This window comes from Engraulis encrasicolus, chromosome 1 (assembly GCF_034702125.1).
Source record: "Engraulis encrasicolus isolate BLACKSEA-1 chromosome 1, IST_EnEncr_1.0, whole genome shotgun sequence".
Lineage (NCBI taxonomy): Eukaryota > Metazoa > Chordata > Actinopteri > Clupeiformes > Engraulidae > Engraulis > Engraulis encrasicolus.
The window spans coordinates 10022669-10039895 of NC_085857.1; the positions used below are offsets into that span (position 1 = coordinate 10022669).

At 46.3% G+C, this 17227-nt stretch overlaps 5 protein-coding genes across 5 annotated transcripts; 4 read left to right on the forward strand and 1 right to left on the reverse strand.

The window, feature by feature from the left end:
* Positions 1-6642: 6642 nt before the first annotated feature.
* LOC134447381 (uncharacterized) lies at positions 6643-8485 on the forward strand. The gene is made up of 2 exons (XM_063196833.1): positions 6643-7954; positions 8217-8485. Exon 1 carries the CDS (start codon positions 6721-6723, stop codon positions 7678-7680), a length of 960 nt encoding a protein of 319 aa, XP_063052903.1. The 5' UTR covers positions 6643-6720; the 3' UTR covers positions 7681-7954; positions 8217-8485.
* A 3577-nt stretch (positions 8486-12062) lies between these two features.
* LOC134447444 (histone H1-like) lies at positions 12063-12696 on the forward strand. The gene has a single exon (XM_063196903.1). The coding sequence runs from the start codon at positions 12079-12081 to the stop codon at positions 12688-12690; it is 612 nt and encodes a 203-aa protein (XP_063052973.1). The 5' UTR covers positions 12063-12078; the 3' UTR covers positions 12691-12696.
* A 1268-nt stretch (positions 12697-13964) lies between these two features.
* On the forward strand, positions 13965-14389 carry LOC134447564 (histone H2A-like). The gene has a single exon (XM_063197086.1). The coding sequence runs from the start codon at positions 13965-13967 to the stop codon at positions 14340-14342; it is 378 nt and encodes a 125-aa protein (XP_063053156.1). The 3' UTR covers positions 14343-14389.
* Positions 14390-15180: 791 nt separating this feature from the next.
* LOC134447533 (histone H3) lies at positions 15181-15683 on the forward strand. The gene has a single exon (XM_063197039.1). It carries the CDS (start codon positions 15230-15232, stop codon positions 15638-15640), a length of 411 nt encoding a protein of 136 aa, XP_063053109.1. The 5' UTR covers positions 15181-15229; the 3' UTR covers positions 15641-15683.
* A 581-nt stretch (positions 15684-16264) lies between these two features.
* LOC134447622 (histone H2B 1/2-like) lies at positions 16265-16671 on the reverse strand. The gene has a single exon (XM_063197170.1). The coding sequence runs from the start codon at positions 16662-16664 to the stop codon at positions 16290-16292; it is 375 nt and encodes a 124-aa protein (XP_063053240.1). The 5' UTR covers positions 16665-16671; the 3' UTR covers positions 16265-16289.
* Positions 16672-17227: the final 556 nt, after the last annotated feature.

The following is a 17227-nucleotide window of genomic DNA, read 5'->3' on the forward strand; positions in this document are numbered from 1 at the left end:
ATAGGCTATAGTTGCAAACCCTATGCAATCATTAAATTGACAAGACATCCTGTCGAGATGGGCTACCAAGGCCTGTTCAAATAACCTAACTGCATTTGAAGGGTTTATTTGCAAAACAGTGTATCTCCATTTTTTGACTTTTGCATTTTATTATTGGAAATTACTGTTCAGAGGGCCTATCACCTATGTGAGAATTCTTACCATTCAAATATTTTGAGAACATACTTTTTTAACCTATATAAAATGCATTTTGCAATGCAATTCAATGGAATGCCCAATACGAAATGTCAATTTCCCAACATTCTACAAAATGGAGATACACCGTTTTGCAAATAAACCCTTCATTTCATCTAAAAATGCTGCTTAAAAACTACAGATTATTGCACTTTTCCTATTTGCACTTCTGATCCACCGGTACATCCTGGAATATGTTGTGTTTTGTACCAAGTAAGTACAACATAAAATGTTGAACACAAGCACGATTTCTGTGTCATGGTATTACAGTCAGAAAGTCAAAGAATGCGCGCACATCAGTGGCACAGGTGCTGGACCAAACGTAAGATAACTGAAAAGAAAATAAAGGTCCGCAACACTGAAAATGCTCCCAGAAGATTTATTGAGATAAATCTTCTGGGAGCATTTACAGTGTTGCGGACCTTTATTTTCTTTTCATGGTATTACAGTGTCATAACAGTGTCATAACAGTATAAGGTGACATTGCTTGGGCTGTCTTTATTATGACAATTTGACATTAATCAAAGTGACATTACCTGAAAATGTCTTTGGGTGGTTGACAAATAATGGTGAAACGCACTCTTAAAAACATTTTGCACAAAATGTTTGAAATTATAATATTCAAAGGTTGACATTTTTTTGTTCTTTTCCAAGGTGTCTTCCTGACCATTGAGGGAAAAAAAAGTCCTGCGGTGTGACATCACATTGAAGTAAAGACATAATTAATCTATAACATTGATTTCAACAGCATATCTCATATGTAGAAGTTCAAGAATGTATTTAATAGAATATTAAAGGCTTAAAGGGACACTGTGCAGGAAATGGTCAAAAAAGGTACTGCAACTATGCTGCTCATTAAAACTGGGCTGCCTATTGCCAAATTTGATCTTTACATGAAAGTTTACTAAGTGTAGAAAAGGCTATGGACATTCAATAGTTTTCACTGTTATTTTTCATGCACTTCCTTAGTTTAACGATAGGACTCTTATTTTGACATCGCTAGTTTCCGGAAGTGACATCACGCCTTCCTCCATCTTTGTTTTAGTTCAGATGCCATGATTCAGTTACACCTAACTCCGGAAAGTTTCCTAATTTATCTTCAGCAATCCTGTGTTTGTGTGCATAAATGACCGCAGTAAGTCACCTTATATTGTTGTTAAGATAATGTTAAGTCAGTATCAATGTATATTTCGGTATATTTGTGCGCAATCCTGTCGTTATTTGGTAGATTGTTTCAAACATGTCTAGTTCACATGTTGCCTATGCAATTGATGTAATTCTGGTTTATTTACCTCAGTTATTCATATTAATCATTATTATGGTGATTAGTGTGGTGTTAATGTATAGTAACTCCACTGGCAACATCTGATTTGTTGTATTTTATTTCCTTTGTTTAGGATCACACACTCACACCTATGTGTAATACAGATCGAAACCCATGTATGATACAACTTGAAGTCTAATAGAAGAAGTCAACTGTAATCAACCGTCTGGCGTCGTCCTTTCATACCGAACCCCTCATTCAACATCTTTCTAGGCTTAAGTAGTGCTCTGGCCGGCACTCCATGATTGTGTGTAATGAAAATACAGAACGGCGCAACCTCTTAGTTTAATATACAGTCCAACCACCTGCTATCTTCCCTACATTAATGGTCCTTTCGAGCCGGACGTACATTGTACTCAATCAAGATGGATATGAAAGATGTTGAATTCCCTGTTGTGCGCCCCCGACGCCAGACACGCCCTCCTCTCCGTTATGAAGATTATGAAGTAGACTACAAGGGGCTTGGTGCTCATTGGCATGAAGAGGAAAATGTACGTAGTCACAGTACTCCTCATCATCTCCTAAGTCACTCACCTGTCAAGAGCATAGCCTATGACGCAGAGCTAGAAGACATCCAGCAGGAGAGGCGTGTGTTACAGCACATGTTGGAGCAGTCACTGCAGTCCCAGCAGTGCATGTCAGCAGGCCTGGCCGAACTGAAAGCAGTCCGTGCAGACATGCTACAGCTGGTAAATACTGCACGCAGCCTACAACAACCGCAAGAGGTACATGGCTATCACTCAGCCACAGTGGATGATGATGGAGAATGGCCACCACCACCACCGTGGGTAAGCAACACCGTAGATGTGCCACCCGTGAGTGAACAGCCCATGGTCGACCGCCTCGACCGATTAATGAGTGAACTGCAGCTATTAAGAAATGAGACACAAGCAGCCAAGCAGGATGTGGCGCCAGTAGCCCAGCCGCTGTCAGCACCACCACCTAGCCAACCTTTCGGGCCCACCTACCCAAGCAATAGCCATGGCCCTACAGTTACCCAGCGGCAGCGCCCTGCATGGTCTAGCTTGCCCCCACCTCCACCGCAGCTCACCTCCACACCATACGGCGTGCCTCTTAACCCCACTGCACTCCGCCCTCCGCCTACGCAGCGTCCACCACCTCCTCAGGGTCTGCCATATGCATCCAGGCAGGCGCCAACCTACTCCACGCCATCATACCACACCTCCATCGTAGAATCAGCCTATCGTGGCCCCCGTGCTACCATCCCCAACTTCTCTCATCGAGACCCTGGTGAGTTTACTCATCTCAAGATTGCCCTCGAGAACCTGCTACCTGCTCATAGCACCGAAATGTTTAAGTTTCAAGTCTTAGTTGATCACCTGAAGCTAGAGGAGGCCAAACTGATAGCTGATGCCTACATCCACTCCCAGACACCTTTTACTGACACAATGATGGCCCTCAATGAGAAGTTTGGACAGCCTCATCAGCTGACCATTAAGCGGATCGCTGAGGTGATGGACACACCTGACATACGACGAGGCGATGCAGTGGCCTTCGACCAGTTCTCCCTTCAGATACAGTCGCTGGTGGGAATGTTGAAGACTCTCGGCCCTGATGGTGAGGTGGAGCTCCTATGCGGTACCCACGTTGCAAGGCTGCTCAGCAAGCTGCCACCAGAACAGCGAGCTGATTTCCGCAGATGCATGTTCAGCCAGTCTAAGAGGAGTTACACTCTCTACGACCTAGCTCAGTGGCTGAAGCACGAAGCCTGGTGTCACGACTTTGATGGCCAACTGTCTTCCAGAGGGGTGAAAGCCAAGCCCAGTGCTAAGCCTAGCACCAACCCGAAGAAGCCCTCCGTCACTGTGCTGCACGGAACAGACAGTACACCTAGGGAGGTCAAACCTACAAGTGACAGTCAAGCCAAGGTCAAGCCAGCACCTTACTGTGCATTCTGCGACAACCGAGAACATCACCTGAGTCAGTGCACGGCCATCAGTAAGCTAAGCAAAGAACAGCTAACTGAGTGGATCAAGACCAACAAGAGATGTTGGCGCTGTGCACGCTCACACCAGGCGGCTCAGTGCACCTTAAAGAAGACCTGCAACCTGTGCCAAGGTCGCCACCTACAGGCCCTACACGAAGTCAATACAGCAACCCAGAGAGGCCCCACCCAAGCAACAGCGCCACCTCCAGGTGGCGGCACAACCTCCACCGAGGTGTTGTACCTCGATCGGCCAGCCGAAGGCAGCAGGGTGCTGCTGAAAGTGGTTCCAGTGTTCCTGTACCATGGTGGCCGCACTCTGGACACCTATGCTGTATTGGACGACGGATCAGAGAGAACGATGCTGCTGCCAGCTGCCAATGAGGCATTGGGTCTTCATGGACCTCCTGAGTCCTTACCTTTACGTACGATCAGACAGGATGTCCAAACCCTACACGGAGCCAGCGTATCCTTCACCATCGCCTCCAAGGCAAGACCCGAGACCAAGTACAAGATCACCAATGCCTTCACCTCTGCCCGCATCGATCTCGCCGACCATACTTACCCTCTGGAGCAGTTGCAGAGGAAGTACAAGCACCTCGCAGGACTGTCGCTTCAGCCCTTGAAGAGGGTCAAACCACTCCTGCTCGTAGGCAGTGACCACCCCCACCTGGTGACTCCTACCCAGCCAGTACGACTGGGTCCCCCTGGTGCTCCAGCAGCAGTCAACACCAGGTTGGGCTGGGCCTTGCAGGGCCCCTCCAGTGTTATAAGCCAGCACTCCAGCCCACAGCACTGCTTCTTCACTTCAGTTCCCCCTCAAGTGACTGAGTTAATGAAGAACGTTGAGAAGCTGTGGCAAGCTGACCTCATACCACTAAGGGGCAGTAAAGTGGTGACCCGCTCCAAGCAAGACAACCTTGCAATCAGCCTGCTTGAAGGAAGGACGACTCGTGTCGACGTTGAGGGCATCTCTCGTCTCGCCACCCCCCTGCTGCGGCACAAGGACATGCCACGCCTTCAAGCCACCCCCGATGCAGTCCTGCCCAGCCTCAGAGGAGTCGAGAGACGACTCCAGAGAGATCCTGAGAAGGCCACTGTGTATGGCGCTGAGATCGACAAGTTGATACAGGCAGGGTCTGTTGTAAAGCTTGACCCATCAGAAGTAACTGGAGGAGAGGAAGCATGGTACATTCCCCACCACCTAGTTAGCCACAATGGCAAACACCGCCTTGTATTCAACTGCTCGTTCCGGTACCGAGGTCAGAGCCTCAACGAACACCTCCTACCGGGGCCTACTCTCGGAGCATCGCTGCTGGGAGTCCTCCTCCGATTTCGGGAGCATGAAGTTGCTGTGAGTGGAGACATAAAGAGCATGTTCCACCAAGTGCGCCTGCTACCCGAAGACCGGCCTCTCCTGCGCTTTGTGTGGCGCAACCTACAGCAAGACGAACCCCCTGCAGTGTACGAGTGGCAGGTGCTGCCATTCGGCACTACTTGCAGCCCGTGTTGCGCTGTGTTCGCCCTGCAGCACCACACAAGAGAGAACACCCAGCCTGGAGATGAGGTGAGGACTTCAGTAGAACAATGCTTCTATGTGGACAATTGTCTGCAGTCTCTCCCTACCACCGCTGTCGCCAGAGACCTTGTGGACAAGTTGAGCGCCCTCATGTCCTCTGCTGGCTTTGTACTTCGTCAGTGGGCCAGCAACGTACCCGAAGTGATCAGCCACCTACCCGAGGACCTCAGATCCACCAGCGCTGACCTCTGGTTGGCACACGAGAAGACGGACAGTCCCGAGTCGACATTGGGTCTCAGCTGGCAGTTCTCCACTGACATCCTGGGATACAAATGTCGCCCTATCCAGTACGATGAGCCCACAATGCGCAACATCTACAAGGTGCTCGCCAGTCAGTATGACCCCTTGGGCTTCATCCTGCCCTATACCACCAGAGCCAAGATGCTAGTGAGATGCCTTTGGGACAAGCAGAGAGGCTGGGATGACCCCCAGTTGCCCCCACATCTCCTCAAGCAGTGGAGAGACTGGGAAGGCGAGTTGCAGTTTCTCCCTCAAGTCCGCTTCAGTCGTCCATACCTACCTAAGGGCACAGCTGCTGCCGTAAGCGAGAGAGAGCTTCACATCTTCTGCGATGCATCGGAGCTGGCCTACGGAGCAGTGGCGTACCTCAGGATGGTCGACAGCGACGGCGCACCACACCTGGCCTTCGTCATGGCTCGTTCCAGAGTGGCCCCCAGACGTCTACAGTCCATGCCGAGGTTGGAGCTGTGTGGTGCCCTCACCGGAGCTCAGCTCTCCAAGCTCCTGAGCGAGGAGCTTACCCTGGACATCAAGCGAACCGTGATGTGGACAGACTCCACAACTGTGCTGGCGTGGCTGAGATCGGAATCCTGCCGATTCAAAGTCTTCGTCGGCACCCGTGTCGCTGAAATTCAAGATCTCACTCAGCAACACACATGGCGGTACGTCGACTCTGCCCAGAATCCTGCTGACGATATTACTCGTGGCAAGAGACTGCAGGACCTAGCCCAACCCAACCGATGGAGCCAAGGCCCTCCGTTTCTCCTCCTACCTTGTGATCAGTGGCCAGCAGACCCTCCAAGCGCCCTGGGAGATTCTCCAGACCCTTCAGAGTTTCGCAAAGAGACCTTCTGTGGTGCCACCTCCACAGCTGTGAGTCAAGCCGACTCGGAGCTGGACAAGTACAGCACCTGGAGGGAGCTGCTGCAGGCCACAGCCCTGGAGATTCATGGGGCGGCTGCTGAGGATGGATGTGCTAGTGCAGAGGATTACCGTGATGCAGAGACTTACCTTCTTCGACAGGTCCAGCGAGACTGCTTCCCCAACGAGCTTCGTCTCCTTAAAGCAAAGAAACCAGTCCTACGGAGCAGCCGTCTTTGCGACCTCTCTCCGGAACTCGACGAAAGCAGCGACCTCATCAGAGTTGGTGGTCGACTCCGCCGGTCAGAGGACCTGGACCACTCCAGTCTACACCCAGTGGTGTTAGACCGCTCACATCCAGTGACCCTCCTGCTTATTCAGGACTTCGACAGTCGCTTGAAACACCCCGGGCCAGAGCGCGTCTTTGCAGAGATCCGGCGCTCCTACTGGATTCTGCGAGGCCGAGAGGCAGTACGTCGCTTCCAGAAAACATGTAGAGACTGCCGCCGCTGGAAGGCAAAGCCTGCTGTCCCTCAAATGGCTGATCTGCCCTTAGCCCGCCTACGCCTGTTTAAACCTGCCTTCCACTCTACAGGCATCGACTGCTTCGGACCGTTTGAAGTCAAGGTGGGAAGGCGTCTGGAGAAGAGGTGGGGGATCATATTCAAATGCCTAACCGTCAGAGCGGTTCACCTTGATCTACTTACCTCCATCGATGCCGACTCCTTTCTCATGGCCCTAAGAAGGTTTATCGCCCGTAGAGGGACCCCTGCTGAGATCTATTCAGACCAGGGGACCAACTTCAAAGCCGGTGACCGAGAGCTACGAGAGGCGTTCGCAGCCATGTCACCTGATCTCCAGTCCCTCCTGGCACCCTACAGAATCAACTTCCACTTCAACCCTCCCGCTGCGCCACACTTTGGAGGAGTGTGGGAGCGAGAGATTCGCTCAGTGAAGAGTGCCTTGTACACCACTGTAGGTGGTCAACCCCTTCAGGAGGAGGTCCTCCGCACCGTCCTCGTCGAAGTGGAGGCGATCCTGAACTCCAAACCGTTGGGGTACGTTCCCTCCGACGTCAGTGACCCAGACCCGGTCACTCCCAACTGCCTGCTGATGGGGCGGCCCGACGGGTCCCTCCCACAAGTAGTCTACCCCAGAGATGAGCTCCTCAGCCAGCGGAGGTGGAAGCACACTCAGGTGATGACAGACCACTTCTGGGCTCGCTTCATCAGACTGTACTTACCTGGGCTTCAGCTCAGACAGAAGTGGCAGTCCTCCTCGGCCGACGTCACAGAAGGCTCTGTGGCAATGATCGTCGACCCCCAGCTCCCTAGGGCCATGTGGCCTATTGGGCGCATCGTCAAGGTCCACCCCAGCCTTGATGGTCACGTCCGGTCCGCGGATGTGAAGGTCAGAGACCGCACCTACACCCGACCTGTCGCCCGGCTGGTGATCCTGCCAGCCCTTCCAGTCGGTGAAGAGACTCATCCAACTTGAGTAGCCTTTTCTTTTTTTTCAAATGTACCAGGTACATTTGGGGACGGCTGTAGAAAAGGCTATGGACATTCAATAGTTTTCACTGTTATTTTTCATGCACTTCCTTAGTTTAACGATAGGACTCTTATTTTGACATCGCTAGTTTCCGGAAGTGACATCACGCCTTCCTCCATCTTTGTTTTAGTTCAGATGCCATGATTCAGTTACACCTAACTCCGGAAAGTTTCCTAATTTATCTTCAGCAATCCTGTGTTTGTGTGCATAAATGACCGCAGTAAGTCACCTTATATTGTTGTTAAGATAATGTTAAGTCAGTATCAATGTATATTTCGGTATATTTGTGCGCAATCCTGTCGTTATTTGGTAGATTGTTTCAAACATGTCTAGTTCACATGTTGCCTATGCAATTGATGTAATTCTGGTTTATTTACCTCAGTTATTCATATTAATCATTATTATGGTGATTAGTGTGGTGTTAATGTATAGTAACTCCACTGGCAACATCTGATTTGTTGTATTTTATTTCCTTTGTTTAGGATCACACACTCACACCTATGTGTAATACAGATCGAAACCCATGTATGATACAACTTGAAGTCTAATAGAAGAAGTCAACTGTAATCAACCGTCTGGCGTCGTCCTTTCATACCGAACCCCTCATTCAACATCTTTCTAGGCTTAAGTAGTGCTCTGGCCGGCACTCCATGATTGTGTGTAATGAAAATACAGAACGGCGCAACCTCTTAGTTTAATATACAGTCCAACCACCTGCTATCTTCCCTACACTAAGTAATAAGCAAATATTTCCTAGTATGGTCCAAGTAGAGTCATTTTTGCAGCTAAAAATGGCTATTTTTGGAAATTCAAAATGGCGGACCATGGAGAAGATCCCCCTTTTCATGTATGAAAAGTGCAATGTTTCCAGTCATAATGAACACTTAGAATTTGATGGTGGTGGTAAGTATTCATGAAACAGGTAACATTAGTGAATGAGCAGCAGCATGAATTCTGGAAATAAACAACTAAAAATCTCACACAGTGTCCCTTTAAGTCTTTAAGAGCTTACACATTTCTTACTTGTGCTACCTTACTCATTTCTGGTCATGTTAATCCTGTCTACCCCGACTCACAGAATGTTTTTTTTTACACATTTGCCTATTCATTGTGTCTGTAGTCTCTATTTTCCCCCTCCCTGACTATTACCTGTATTACATGTGTCTTGAAATGTCCATGTGGGCATGTATGTGTGTTTATGTAAGCTACTTGACACGTGATTTTTCCCCCAGGGATCAATAAAGTTACTCTACTCTACTCTCACTCACAAAAATATGTTTTAAAATGAAGAAAAATCTCACTGCCCTTTTGCTGTCTTTCATTGTCTTGTCTGGGGATGTATTACAAGCTCTATCATTATGATCTTAAAATAACTAAAAAACATTTAATTACATTTAAAATAATGTTGACCCCATAGGGCATTCAGCCAAAACACATGACATGGTGAGGCTCAGCTTAAAAAAACAACAACAAAAACGGACAGACCAATTATTCACTTTGACTTTTGGTTATAGGCTATTATGATTAGACTCCAGAAAGTGCAATGTGACATCTGAATTCAACGTCGCAACAATTGACCCTGTACAGTTCTACTCTATCCCAATATATAGGTGTTGCATGGGCTAATTTGAAGCCGTCCCATAGAGATAAGGTAGAACCCCTCCTTTCCTTTTTAAATATGTGATATGGATGCTCAGTAGGCCTATACTAATGTTAAAATGCAGCTATTAATTTGGTAAAGGGTTCCGAGTTGAATATTAAAGGCAGCTGTAAATATTTCAACTTCAGGCTTTGAAGGAGAAACAGGCCAATGGATGTGACGTGTTTGAAACACAATAGGACATCTTTGAATTAAGCATGGCAATCCTTTAATGCAGGCTCTTTTGCACATCTGGGAGAGAACTTCTTCATTATTAGGCTACAGTGACATAACAAGTGATACTTCTTGTGGACCAGCATCTCCTGGTCCACGTTGAGCATTTATACACAACATTGGGGGGCTTGATGATAATGATGGCGGAAGAAGAAATCACCCGGACATTATTATGAAGTAGTTTCACGTCAGCGTGTGGTGAGGCATAGGGGTGAACTAAGGTAATTTGGGACATCAGCCAAATTGGGACAAATAAGGTTTTGGGTTGTTTTCTTTCTAAATATTAGCAGTCAATCACAAAATGGGATGTATTATTGTTACTGCAACTGTCATGTATAAGGAACAATAATTGTATTTGGTGTTAAGTATCATAAAAGGAATGAGCAAAGGTTTGAAGTGACAGTGGATCCAACACTTGTCAGTTGAGCTAGCTGACATATCGATTATGCTATCAGATCATAAGGATATTATGGCTGAATTAGTGATTATATGGTACAAAATATGATTGAAATATATGTTGTTTTACTAAAGGTTTACCTCAATATCAAAACATTTAGACATTTGTCTTTACTTTATTAAGGAGAGATAATTTTAGTAAGTATAGTGGAGTGAGCTAATTTGGGACAATATTTTAAGCTAAATGGGACAGTTTTCTCATAGCAACAGAATGGGCTTCTGTTAGCTGTTAGCATAGCATATTAGCACGCCATAGGCCTGTAGGCCCTATTGTAATCATAGAGGTAGAAAATAACACTAGAGAGGACCCCGTCCCCCTTTTTACGGCAATCTAGCGGCCATTATCTGTAGGTAGATCAGAGAAATGGAAATTAACGGAGAACGAGGCTCACCTCTGTCAAAAATGGCTTAATCATGTGAAAATGTCCATCAACACACTATACAAGGACAATAGTTGAAGTGTGTTGCTAACTATGTTCATAAAAGATATTATTTGATTTTTAAATGTATTTTATCGACTCATATGATTTAAGTAGATATTTAACCTGACATTTCAAATCTGGTCTTTGATTAAAGTGTTACTTCATATTTATACAGTTTTAGTTAATTTCTTGACAGGGGCGGGCGTGTTCTCCATTGACTTGCATTGCCTGAAGTTACCTACACTACCTACGGAAGTTGGGAAGCTCCAACTGCCATTTCCCAGTGCTGTCGCAAATTGCTGTGTCCTCTCTAGTGTTATTTTCTACCTCTATGATTGTAATATGCACATCCACATGCTAATGGACATGGCCACAGTCACACATGCCCTACTCCTTCTAGGCCTATATTCTCTTGAAATGGAAATGTTTCAGGGATGTTATATCATTTTTTAAATAGTTAAGATCCTAGTTTACTGTTAACAAGAGAAAAACTGTTTTATTCTTCAGTTTGTGCAAAAATAATGATAATCAAACAGACTGTCCCATTTTACATTAAAGGGTGTCCCAAATTACCATAGCATTTTCTCATAACGAAGTTGGTGTCTCACTGTCTTTAAATGTTAATATATTATAAAATATTATACTTTAAAAACGATTTCCTACATGGAAATGTACCCAAGACCCATATGAAGACATACAATTACTAAATGTTGGTGTAGTTTAAACTTAAAGTGGTTTTTTTTGGCGATCTACCAAAAGTGTCCCAATTTACCATAGTTCACCCTAGTGAATTGCAACCCTTGTCCTGTTAGCAAGGTGAAATGAATAGGCCGATACAATGGTGTAACAGTGTGATTGGCCTTGCTATCCATTCTTATGTGCATTATGATTATAGACCATAAAGCGGGGAAGGCAACATCATGTAGGCTAAAACACCAAACACACGTATTGAAGCATCAAACACACATTTGTTCACCAAGTTTAAACGTGGCCAAAGTCTGAATGGTTACTTTAGTGACACATCTCTGCTTGATTTTTTGTCCTTAGGTTCATAACTGTAAGCGTATGGCCAGTTGGCTGCGCAAGTGACTGTGCTTTACGCAGTCCAAAACATGCTATTTGTACAGCAATACCGAAGGCGAAAGCAAATTATTACTTTTTTATTGGATTTACGACATTATATATTTGATCACTTGGGCTTCGAAGGCAACGTGAGATATCTGTAAAATCGTTGAAATGGCGTGTTTTCATGACAGAATAGACCCACGTCTCCATAACTCCACTACTACTAGTGAAGTTGCACTGAAGTTTTAACACCATAGACGGGCATAAAGCCACTTTGTTCGTGTTTCTGTGAACGTTGAGTTATTTAATTTATCAGAGAACTTGTTTGCGCGTCCAAAGGTGATTTCATTATTCACATATTGTAACATAAACGAGAGCAGAAAACACAAACGAGCTGATTGTAGAGACAAAGAGACGGAGAACTGGATTGGTTGAATCTCTACGGCTCTCATGTTGAGGTTAAGTCCTGCCCACTGCCTCATTCAGTTATTCATTCTTTGGAAACACTGAAAGAAAAACGCAACAAGAATGGCAGAGACTGCTCCAGCCCCCGCTGCCGCACCGGCAAAATCACCCAAGAAGAAGGCACCCAGGCCCAAGAAGACTGGCCCAAGCGTCGGCGAGTTGATTGTGAAAGCAATCGCTGCCTCCAAGGAGAAGAAGGGAGTGTCCCTTGCCGCTCTGAAGAAGGCGCTCGCAGCTGGTGGATACGATGTGGAGAAGAACAAAGCTCGTGTCAAAGTGGCAGTCAGAGCACTGGTCACCAAAGGCACACTTGTTCACACCAAAGGAGTCGGTGCGTCCGGATCCTTCAAGTTAGCCAAGAAGGCGGCCGAGCCCAAGAAGAAGGCAGTCAAGAAGCCAGCGGCCAAAAAGCCAGCTGCCAAGAAGCCCAAGAAGGCAGCAGCCAAAAAGCCAGCCGCTGCCAAGAAGGCTACCAAGAGCCCGAAGAAGGCTAAGAAGCCCGCCACCCCCAAGAAGGCTACCAAGAGCCCCAAGAAGGCAAAGAAGCCCGCAGCTCCCAAGAAGGCAGCAAAGAGCCCGAAGAAGGCAAAGGCAACCAAGCCCAAGGCAGCTAAACCTAAAGCAGCCAAGCCCAAGAAGGCAGCCCCTAAGAAGGCAGCCCCCAAGAAGAAGTAAATTAATTAAGGCGTGATAAACAAAAGGCTCTTTTAAGAGCCACCCAATTGCCTCATTAATTGCAGATGTTCTAATGAAATGCCCTAAGTAGCCTACTGTATCAAAGTATGGCATGAATGAACGAGTGGTCGGTTGCCAAACATGATTTGCGCCATTTCCCCCCAAACAAACGTCATTATTTGTTTGCAAAATCACAGCAGCCCCACTCAAGTCCCTGTCGTGCCGAAAAGCGAGTCCCTGCCAGAACACGAGTGCCCTCATTGAAACCAATGACATTTTTTGAGAGAAAATTATACTATTTTTTGCAGAATGAATTATATAATTTATGAACTAAAAATTTGATTATGAAACATTACTAGTCCTCCACTTTATTATGAGCTATTTGAATGAAACCGTAACATTTGTTATGACAATTCTTCGCTTATTTTATGGACATAATATATAAGTTGTGATAGGCCACCGCTTATCTGTTTAGAAGGTGCAGGATTCAGAAAAAAAAATCTGTATAAAAAGAAGACAATCCGCACACTTCAGGTCTATTTTTGTGCAAAGAAGATTTACCGTACTTGACTTGCAAGCTTTCGGTCCTTAGACCATCATCAGGCTTCATCATCTGCCAGGCTTGCACCTGTACAAGCACATAACATGTTAATTCTTATATAGGTTCAAACACATAACATGTTAATTATCATATAGGTTCAAGTTTATTTATCCGTATCATATAGTTTCTAGTCTGTCTTTGTTAGACTCTTTGGAAAGACGCGCAATGGACGTTTGACTACAGCTATTTGTTTTTTATTTGGATAAGAAATAAAACAAGTTGCAACAGTTGTATACAATATAGAAGGACTTAGATGTGTAATTACAACACTAGTAGTATGGCATTACAAAGATTGTAGCCATGTTATATGGTTGTAATTACATCTGTAAGAGTACTTCTACTTTAATAAATACAAGCCAAAGAAAACAGAGCATATACCAAAGCGCATAATAGGCTGTATGCAATACCGTCGTCGTGCATACATGCTTTTACTTTCATTCCATGGCGTTAAGTATATTGTTTGCATAAAATGGAGTATGTGATTATGGGGATAACGGAAAAGAGCGCCAACTGTTTGCCCAACAATGTCACGGCGTTAACTACGCAGTGATTGGCTCCAAAGCTTGCAGCTTCAGCCACTCAGGCTCGAGGTTGCCTCCACAGCCGTGGATATATAGAGGCGTGAGGCGAGACCATGGACACTCGATTTCTCGAAATCAAAGACGTAGCGAACATGAGCGGAAGAGGCAAAACCGGCGGTAAGACAAGGGCGAAGGCCAAGACTCGTTCTTCCAGGGCTGGGCTGCAGTTCCCCGTTGGTCGTGTGCACAGGCTGCTGCGTAAAGGCAACTATGCTCAGCGCGTGGGAGCTGGTGCACCCGTCTACATGGCTGCAGTGATGGAGTATTTGACCGCTGAGATCCTGGAGTTGGCTGGTAACGCCGCTCGTGACAACAAGAAGAGTCGTATCATTCCCCGTCATCTGCAGCTGGCCGTGCGTAACGACGAGGAGTTGAACAAACTGCTTGGAGGCGTTACCATCGCTCAGGGTGGTGTGTTGCCCAACATTCAGGCCGTGCTCCTGCCCAAGAAGACCGAAAAGTCAAAGTAAATGTGTCCCTAACTTCCCATACCACAAAGGCTCTTTTAAGAGCCGCCCACCTATCTCAAAAAAAGCTTTTTTCATTTTGTTTAACGTAAAACATCTCAAGGGACCACATTGTATATAATGAATACTGGACATGCTGTATTATCACGGTTATCATTCATATCAATATGATCTACACCCAGCGTAGTCTTCATTTCTACATTCCGATTGGAAGGTTCTATTGATGGTAAACTAAACAAGACAAATCTGGCATAAGTACCGTCTAAATAATGTGTGTTGTGAAGACTAAATAAATTGGTTACGATTAATAATAAGTACAGAGGCGCATTGACTACCCGAGTATTATTTTTACAATAGACGCAGCACAGTTTGTTGCAATGTATCCGACTAGGCGCAGCTAATAGCCTACGCATATTGTGTCAAACCTGAATGTTGCAAAACCGGTGGTGATGGTGTTTGCGCGCCTCTCTAAATGAAGCCGAAAACATGAAATACATGGTTTTAAGAGCGCGTTGCATAAACAGATGTTGTTTAGTTTACCTGGATGTACGCATTGTTAAACATGTAGGCTATTTGAGAAAGGAAAAGTACATTTTAAACTATTTTAACACCGATGAACAAATTGTACTGGAGGTAGGGCGGTACTAGCCTAGAAATCTAGACGCCCCTAGCGACCGCAAATTGAATTTTTGCTGCTTTTTGCTGTACGGGTCTGGCTGCGCTAGGCTAGGGCGGTACTCTACGGTTTGAATTTTAGGCGCCATTGAGATGAAATCAAATCAGAGGGAACAGTCGAGGAAACGTCATCGGGGGCAAGTCTCGGGTGTAGCCATAAATAGCATGCGCTTCGCTTTCATCTTCACATTCGTCCCTTCCAACGAAGCTCAACAATGGCAAGAACCAAGCAGACTGCCCGCAAGTCCACCGGTGGCAAGGCCCCAAGGAAGCAGCTCGCCACTAAAGCAGCGCGTAAAAGCGCACCGGCTACCGGTGGCGTGAAGAAGCCTCACCGTTACAGGCCAGGAACAGTGGCTCTGAGGGAGATCCGTCGCTACCAGAAGTCCACTGAGCTGCTGATCCGCAAGCTGCCCTTCCAGCGTCTGGTCAGAGAAATCGCTCAGGATTTCAAGACCGACCTGCGCTTCCAGAGCTCTGCTGTCATGGCTCTGCAGGAGGCTAGCGAGGCTTACTTGGTTGGTCTGTTCGAGGACACCAACCTGTGCGCCATCCACGCCAAGAGAGTGACCATCATGCCCAAGGACATCCAGCTGGCTCGTCGTATCCGCGGAGAGCGTGCTTAAGCCTTTCCCTCTAAATCACCAACGGCTCTTTTAAGAGCCACCCACACCCTCCTGTGAAAGCATTGTTTTCCATTTCACCAGCCACAACAATAAGTAATCGTGTTTGGACAGTGATTAATATAGAATTGTTCCCCACTCATATATGATAGGATGAGCTTCTAAAGTTACTAGAATACATCGCGCATGCGTTAAGCTGTTTTATTCCACTAGCATCATCTATTTAAATTGTGTTAGATAGGGACCTTTTCATCTGTGGTAATGAATCGGTCTATATTAACTTTCCGTACTTTACACGAAACTCACCAACGTAATCCAACAAACCAAACATGACTCATGCAAGTTCACTAAAATATAAAATATTGTGGTAATTTCAAACTAGTTGGTCAACGTTAGTCATGATACCAGCTCTTTTTTTTAGCCTAGACGTGTATTATCCACACGTGACACTGTGCATCATCCCGAACATGGACTTTGCAATTGGTAAGCTGCTAGAGGGTTATGTGTGCGCTCATATATGCAAGGCGGCATTTAACCCGGAAATACGGGCAACTTATTCAGCATGAGCACCAACATATGGAACAGCTTTTCTGAGAGAGTTTGGGTGGCTCTTAAAAGAGCCTTTAGGTTGAGGAAAAGGTGGGAGAACGCTTTACTTGGAGCTGGTGTACTTGGTGACGGCCTTGGTTCCCTCAGACACGGCGTGCTTGGCGAGCTCACCGGGCAGCAACAGACGCACTGCGGTCTGGATCTCCCTGGAGGAGATGGTGTGGCGCTTGTTGTAGTGTGCCAGGCGGGAAGCCTCACCAGCGATGCGCTCGAAGATGTCGTTGACGAAGGAGTTCATGATGCTCATGGCCTTAGAAGAGATCCCAGTATCGGGGTGGACCTGCTTCAGGACCTTATACACGTAGATGGCATAGCTCTCCTTCCTGGTCCTCTTGCGCTTCTTCCCGCCCTTTGCCGCGGACTTGCTCACGGCTTTCTTGGAGCCCTTCTTGGGCGCAGGCTTAGCTGTGTCAGACATGGCGAAATTGATGCGTAGAGTAGCAAAGTAAGGTTATGACCCGAGTTTATATACTCTCGACTCTCGCCCAGGCTGATGACCCACTCAAATCAGCATCTGTTGTGTCTCTAGACCCATTCCTCCTCAGACGTGCATTGGTTACTTTGAAGCCAGGGGCGTCCCATCTACGTACAGTAGTACTCCACCCACATAACGTTATTTTGTGATCTGCCCTTCCCCCATTCACCACTTCCCGCTCTTTTTGGCACTGGGAGGTGTGAAATGGCAAAATGAAAACGACATTTGAATTATCTTTCAGACAGAATAACGAAGATATTTTGTTATGTAAACGTTGTTATGCGAGTTAATACGGGGAACGACTGGATAACGCAACAATTCGTTTCTTCACCCTCACTTTTCATGATCAATCATGAGTCTGGCTGTCGATACATGGCGGGTGTAAGAAAAATAGAGGGAAAGTGCTACTCAATTCAGATCTGTCATATGGAGACACTGGAAAAAACAACTGTATGTATCCCCAATGAATGTGAATTTTTAAATGTTAAGATATTGTGCGTAGGCCT

What these genes read in the sequence shown, in the direction of transcription:
- LOC134447381 (XM_063196833.1), top strand. Translation starts at nt 6,721, where the DNA reads ATGGCTGATCTGCCCTTAGCCCGCCTACGCCTGTTTAAACCTGCCTTC.
- LOC134447444 (XM_063196903.1), top strand. Translation starts at nt 12,079, where the DNA reads ATGGCAGAGACTGCTCCAGCCCCCGCTGCCGCACCGGCAAAATCACCC.
- LOC134447564 (XM_063197086.1), top strand. Translation starts at nt 13,965, where the DNA reads ATGAGCGGAAGAGGCAAAACCGGCGGTAAGACAAGGGCGAAGGCCAAG.
- LOC134447533 (XM_063197039.1), top strand. Translation starts at nt 15,230, where the DNA reads ATGGCAAGAACCAAGCAGACTGCCCGCAAGTCCACCGGTGGCAAGGCC.
- LOC134447622 (XM_063197170.1), bottom strand. Translation starts at nt 16,664, where the DNA reads ATGTCTGACACAGCTAAGCCTGCGCCCAAGAAGGGCTCCAAGAAAGCC.